Source organism: Epinephelus moara, unplaced genomic scaffold, assembly GCF_006386435.1.
Source record: "Epinephelus moara isolate mb unplaced genomic scaffold, YSFRI_EMoa_1.0 scaffold576, whole genome shotgun sequence".
NCBI lineage: Eukaryota > Metazoa > Chordata > Actinopteri > Perciformes > Serranidae > Epinephelus > Epinephelus moara.
In genome coordinates, this window is record NW_026082516.1 from 1 (window position 1) to 6,819 (window position 6,819).

Consider the following 6,819-nt stretch of genomic DNA (forward strand, 5'->3'; position numbering starts at 1 on the left):
TGAATGTGTGTCTGTGAATGGGTGAATACGAGTCATTGTGCTTTGAGTAGTTGAAAGACTCAAAAGGCATTATATATGTGTAGGTCCATTTACCTATAACAATAATAATAATAATATTAAAATTGAAACACCACTGAATTGATGGCATTGAAATATTTTACTTAGAAAGGTCTGTATCTGAATTTATTTGCTGTGAATTCACCTCTTTGAAATTAAAATATGAAATTTCTTGATTTGCAATTTCAAAAGCAGAATTTGAATATATTTTTTCAGTGTTCACAAATTTAAATCCACAAATCCAGGTTTTCGAATTTAAAAAAACAAAAAATGTTTTTACTAGAATTTTTGGACCTGAATTTGACAAATCACATTTAAGCAACCTGGATCTATTTTTTTAAAAAAAATCTGGAGCTTAAATTTTTTGGATATGAATTTGTTAATATTGACAAAAATATATAGCTTTTGAAATTGCAAATCATATTTCAGTTTCAAAGAGGAGAATTCAGAACAAATAGGTTACGATACATGGTTTCAAAATAAAATATTTCAGTGCTACAAATTCAGTGGTGTTTAAATTTCATTACTAATTATTCAGTGGCTGTTAAGATAAAATTAGTTGTCTTTTTTTGCTTCGATAGCTTCGGTAACTTTTATTCACAAGCAAACTGCGTTTTAGGTCACTAAAATGAACCTTTTCTAAAACTACATCCAGGGTGAAGATTTTTAGAAAACACTGTTTACACGTCAGTGTTAAAGGTAGGGTCTGGAGGATTTTCCAGTTGCTGTTTGTAAACACACATTCAAATTTGGCCCCTCCTATCAGGCTCAACTCTCCCGGGTGTACAGAGCCCGGAAGTACGGAAAAAGGCGTCACAGAAGAGGGTCAGGCAAGGCTCGCGCTGGTGCACGCTCGGACACGCTCGGGCACGGCACCTGGGCTCTCTCATTGGCTGGGGAAATCTCCGCCCAGAAGCGGTCCAAGCTCACAAAAACATCAAAATACAGTTAAAGGGCAGGAGCTCTGCAAACAGAGTCACCACCACACATGAGTAGAAGCCCATAGGTGATGATTAAGCAGGATTTCATTTGTATATGTCTATATTTTGTTTTGTTTGAAAATCCTCCAGATCCTACCTTTAACGTGTAAACAGGGAAAACGGAGGGAAAGTTTTTGACCTGAGATTTCAGAGTGCACTGTTATCTCCTTGTGGGATGTCACAAATGAGGCAACAGTTTATGCAGTGGTGGAGCATGCCAAAACAGTGCTGTTCTAATCTTGCTAACAGAAATTTTCACATGCACATGAATATACAGCTACCCCTCCATTATCTTGAGGGACAGGGGCATCTGAAGACAATATTGGTGTCACTGTTGCAGGTAGCCTTTCACTCATGGTTTATTTTGGGGGTTTTGACTGGCCAACATCTGCTCTTGACCTCACTTAAATTGTTTTAGGATGGCGGAGGAAAAACATTGTTTTCAAAACTACCTGCGTATGTGTGGGCAAGGCCTTATGATGTCTTTACTGTGTTTACAAGAATAATCCATATGAACGCCCAATTGTAGTATTCACAACCTTGGAAGTTTCGGATTTGCAAGTTTTGACATGGTCGCTAAAGTTTTTCGGAAATGGTGGAGGCTGTGGAAGTTAATTTTCCAGTGGATGGTTAGTTAATATATTGTAATTTAAGTCCTTTAGTGTTATCCTTTTTAGTCTTATTAACTGTCTAAGAAAAATGTTGACATTACCAACGGTCTCATCTTTTTCCTCCGTCATTATACCTTTGCATTACCTGCATTACGTTACTAGCTCATCAGCTTGCTAAATTGTTGGCCTTGGTGGCTTCTAGATGCCGTTGACTTAACTACTTGAATGCCAAGATTATCGTACACATGACTTACCATGTTGGGACCACGAGCTCATGGGCAATACTCTCATTTGCTCTTTTAGGAGTCTCCCAGCTGAGGCCTGGAGAGGAAGGGGGCTACAGAGTGTCATATAATCCAGAGGGGACAGGCTGTGGAGCAGCCATGAGGTCCATGTGTATTGGCCTCAGGTAAGATGTTTGTCCTGAAAATAAAAACATAATAACTCAGTCTAATCCTTTTGCATTCCAGCCTGAGCCATCCATGGGTTTGGTTATTAATTTTTAATTGTCAATTACCTTGCAGTATTGCTTTCCTGAGGAGGTACAGGGCAACATAATGACAAACTGAGGGCAAAGTAGAGAAAAGGAAATATGTTACAAATTGATTTCGAGCTGAGTGGCACTGTGTTATCAATTCATATCTCTAAATGGCAGATGTTCCAGCAAATCAAGTCACCTCCCTGTTGTGCTAGAACTTATTTTCATTTGTTTCTTGAAATGCGTAGGTTTTTGTTGGTAACACACCTGGTGTTTGCAGTAATCTGCAGTGATATTTTATTTATATAGTGCATTAGTTTACAAGTAAACTCAATGTGCTTTGCATGAAAATGCATTTGAAAGACACCCATCCACCCAGAGACACTCAGGAACTAAGAATCACCCCTCGGACACAGACATCCAGACACATACATACAGTATCTACATTTCAGTCAGGTCCACTTTAGTAAAATAAAACTTTATTCCCATTTGCAGTATTATATTTGTATCATATTTACATTGCTACGTTTTGGGGCCTCTCTGTTTTTCCTAGGCCTACACAGAAAGCCTCTGCCATGGGCCTGCATGGAAAGCCTAAGGCGGAGAGAGCACACCTCTCCGCCCTTCCACACGCAAACAAGGAAAGCCTGAAGCAGGGAGAGCAAACCTCCCTGCCCCTCCATGTGCCTACAGGGCCAGCATCAATAACAAAGAGAAATGACATTGATGAGTCAGACAACATGAAAAGGAGAAGCTGGGGTGGAGGCAGGTTGCAAAGCTTGCAGATGAAGCAGCAACATTTCTCCTTAAAACAAGTGTTTTTGATCAAGTTTTCAAGTCATCATCTTCACTTTGGATGATGAGGCTCAATAAAGTGAAAAAAAGAAGGTGGGGTAGTGTTAGTAAAAAAGCACTGTGCAGCTTGGTGTGGTTATCTGAGGACACGAAGAACATGTGACATTGAACATTTCACATCTAAATTCACAGTTGAGGCACGAAGCTGCTGCTCTTATCCTAAGTAATTTATAATAAATGCACTGGTGGAATATGTTTACATTCTCTGATCACTGAGCAGAAAATAACAAATAAGAGTTCAGGGTAAAAACATCAACCAGAACCAGAGAGAGACATGGTGTGGAGTCAATTAGAGCATGAAAAGAAGTAATTACTATAAACAGAACTTGTATCCAAATATAATATAATGCAGGAAACATATTTCTCAGCTGTTTAATGGACCTCATTAGGTATTATGCAGAAACCTTCAGCTACATCTCCATAATAATAACTGCTGATAAGGACTTTAATACTTTGTCCCCGCCAGGTATCCAAAGCCTGACCAGCTGTTGTCATTGGTGGCGGTTGCCGTGGAGACAGGCAGAATGACCCATCCTCACCCCACTGGTTTTCTGGGAGCCGTCGCATCGGCCCTTTTTACTGCGTACGCCATCCAGCGCAGGCCAATCACGACTTGGGGTCTAGGCCTGATTAATGAAGCCTGTCCAATAGCAAAGAACTTTGTTCAGAGTCGAGGCTACGCCGTGGAGGAGACGGAGAGAGACTGGAACTACTTCTGTGACAAGTGGCAGTGGTAAGAGTTGCTGGAGTGAGCCTTTGTTAGGCTGCCATGCTTTATTAAAATTAGGTTTTCAACATGAACGACTTAATATGAACCTATTACGTCTCAAGGTTAAAAGATGTTGACATGGGATTTGTACTGAAATGTCACAGGTTTGGTTCAATTCAGAAGCACAGAGCTCTTGAAAATGTCTCACCTTTGTTTGCAGGTACCTAGACTTGAGGGGACTCTCTCATGGGGTGGGGCCTGTGATTTGGCCATCCTCCTACGGCCCAGCTGAGAGAGATGAAGTCTACAAGACCTTCAGCCTGTCAGGTTGGGCGGGACGCAGCGGCCACGACGCTCCAATGATAGCACTGGATGCCCTGCTGGGGGCGGGTTCGGACTGGGAGGAACTGATGAGCAGAGCAGGCTTCCATGGAGGTCAGAGATTCAAACAACAAAATGTCTTTTTGGATGGTCTTATCAATCTCATACGCTGAAGAACAGTATTGCCCCAAATTTAATACTACCAAACCTTTACAGAATCTCAAACATCTCCAGTTTTAGCTTAATGGTTTTGAGTTTTCAATTAAAAACCCACACTTAACCATCCCAAGCCTTTCTGAATTTAACCTTTTAGAATAAAGTCTGGTCTTTTACCTAAACACAGCCTTCTGGTTTAACTTGAATCACAGTAAAAATCATAAATTCATAATTTCTTATCATTTAGCATTTTTCCAAACTCTCCTCTTGGTTTAAAGGGAGATGTTTTTTATCTGAAGTCAGGGAATTCCTGCTAAGACAGGCCATATGTACTGATGGTCTAAACTGTAATTAATCCTCATTTGTCATTGTCTTGAGAACAGAAACAGCTTTGTGGAAGCGCTACAAATGAATTGTAAAGGAAACTTCTTTCATACATAAGTTAGTAAGCAGGTAGTCTTTACCACAAAGACCGACATGAAAAAAAGTCATAGTGTGATATGTCATAAAATTTTATATAAGACATAATACAGTATGTTATTAAAAAGGTCATATGGAGAGTCATAGTACAATATGTTATTAAAAACACCAGTAAGTCATAGTATAGTATGTCATCAAAAATAAAATAAAAAAAAGTCATTGTGTTGTATGTCGTCAAAAATGTCATAAAAAAGTCATAATATAACATGTCGTGAAAAATATCACAAAAGTCATAGTATAGCATGTCGACAGAAATATCACAAAAAAGTCATAGTATGGTATGTCACCAAAAATATCACCAGTGTCATAGTATAGCATGTTGTCGAAAATATCACAAAAATGTCATAGTATAGCATGTCATTCAAAACTGCATAAAAAAGTCATAGTATAGCATGTCGTTCAAAACGGCATAGAAAAAGTCATAGTGTAGTATGTCAATTAAAATTGCATAAAAAAAGTAATAGTATAGTATGTCGTTCAAAACTGCATAAAAAAGTCATAGTATAGCATTTTGTTCAAAATTGCATTAAAAAGTCATATTCAATTCAAATGACTTTATTTATGCCCAAGGGGCAACTTAAAAGGGCATGACAGTAGCTATAAAACACAATCAGCAACACAAAATCAGCACATACACTGCAACATACAACATTCACAGTTAACAAGAGTATAATGATTAATAAAGTGCATGTATTGAAATGTGTTCAAAATTCATTCAAAACTGCATAAAAAAGTCATAGTATAGCATATCATTAAAAACTGCATGAAAACGTCATAGTATAGCATGTCGTTAAAAACTGCATAAAAAAGTCATAGTATAGCATGTTGTTAAAAACTGCATAACAACGTCATAGTATAGCATGTCGTTCAAAACTGCATAAAAAAGTCATAGTATAGCATGTCATTTAAAACTTCATAAAAAAGTCGTACTATAGCACGTCGTTCAAAACTATAAAAAAGTCATAGTATAGGATGTCGTTCAAAACTGCATAAAAACGTCATAGTATAGCATGTCATTAAAAACTGCATGAACAAAGTCATAGTATAGCATGTCGTTAAGAACTGCATAACAAAGTTATAGTATAGCATGTCATTAAAAACTGCATAAAAAAAGTCATAGTATAGTAGATCGTTAAGAACTGCATAAAAAACGTCATAGTATAGCATGTTGTTAAAAACTGCATTAAAAAGTCACAGTATAGCATGTCATTAAAAACTGCATAAAAAAAGTCATAGTATAGTAGGTCGTTAAGAACTGCATAAAAAAGTCATAGTATAGCATGTCATTAAAAACTGCATAAAAAAAGTCATAGTATAGCATGTCGTTCAAAACTGCATAAAAAAGTCACAGTATAGCATGTCGTTCAAAACTGCATAAAAAAGTCATAGTATAGCATGTTGTTCAAAATTGCATTAAAAAGTCATATTCAATTCAAATCACTTTATTTATGCCCAAGGGGCAATTTAAAAAGGCATTACAGTAGCTATAAAACACAATCAGCAACACAAAATCAGCACATACACTGCAACGTACAACATTAACAGTTAACAAGAGTATAATGATTTATAAAGTGCATGGAATGAAATGTTTTCATAGTATAGTATAGTCAGTCATAGTATAGTATGTTGTTAAAAACTGTATAAAAAGTCATAGTATAGCATGTTGTTAAAAACTGCATAAAGTAGTCATAGTATAGCATGTTGTTTAAAACTGCATAAAAACGTCATACTATAGCATGTTGTTCAAAACTGCATAAAAACGTCATAGTATAGTATGTTGTTCAAAACTGCATAAAAAAGTCATATTATAGCATGTCGTTCAAAACTTTATAAAAAACTCATAGTATAGTATGTCGTTAAAAACTACATAAAAAAAGTCATAGTATAGTATGTCATTCAAAACTGCATAAAAAAGTCATAGTGTAGCATGTCGTTCAAAACTGCATAAAAAAGTCATAGTGTAGCATGTCGTTCAAAACAGCATAGAAAAAGTCATAGTGTAGTCTGTCAATTAAAATTGCATAAAAAAGTCACAGTATAGCATGTCGTTCAAAACTGCACAAAAAAGTCATAGTATAGCATTTTGTTTAAAATTGCATTTAAAAGTCATATTCAATTCAATTCAAATCACTTTATTTATGTCCAAAGGGGAATTTAAAAGGGCATGACAGT

At 36.7% G+C, this 6,819-nt stretch overlaps 1 protein-coding gene across 1 annotated transcript; it reads left to right on the forward strand.

Moving 5' to 3' along the window:
• The first annotated feature begins 1,893 nt into the window (after positions 1-1,893).
• Positions 1,894-4,184, forward strand: LOC126387504 (ADP-ribosylhydrolase ARH1-like). The gene is made up of 3 exons (XM_050040007.1): positions 1,894-2,057; positions 3,448-3,714; positions 3,911-4,184. The coding sequence occupies exons 1-3, from the start codon at positions 1,894-1,896 to the stop codon at positions 4,182-4,184; spliced, it is 705 nt and encodes a 234-aa protein (XP_049895964.1).
• The last annotated feature ends 2,635 nt before the right edge of the window (positions 4,185-6,819 follow it).

What these genes read in the sequence shown, in the direction of transcription:
- LOC126387504 (XM_050040007.1), top strand. Translation starts at nt 1,894, where the DNA reads ATGACTTACCATGTTGGGACCACGAGCTCATGGGCAATACTCTCATTT. An exon ending in TCCATGTGTATTGGCCTCAG is followed by an intron (nt 2,058 to 3,447) that starts GTAAGATGTTTG and finishes TGTCCCCGCCAG; the next exon opens with GTATCCAAAGCCTGACCAGC. An exon ending in TTCTGTGACAAGTGGCAGTG is followed by an intron (nt 3,715 to 3,910) that starts GTAAGAGTTGCT and finishes CTTTGTTTGCAG; the next exon opens with GTACCTAGACTTGAGGGGAC.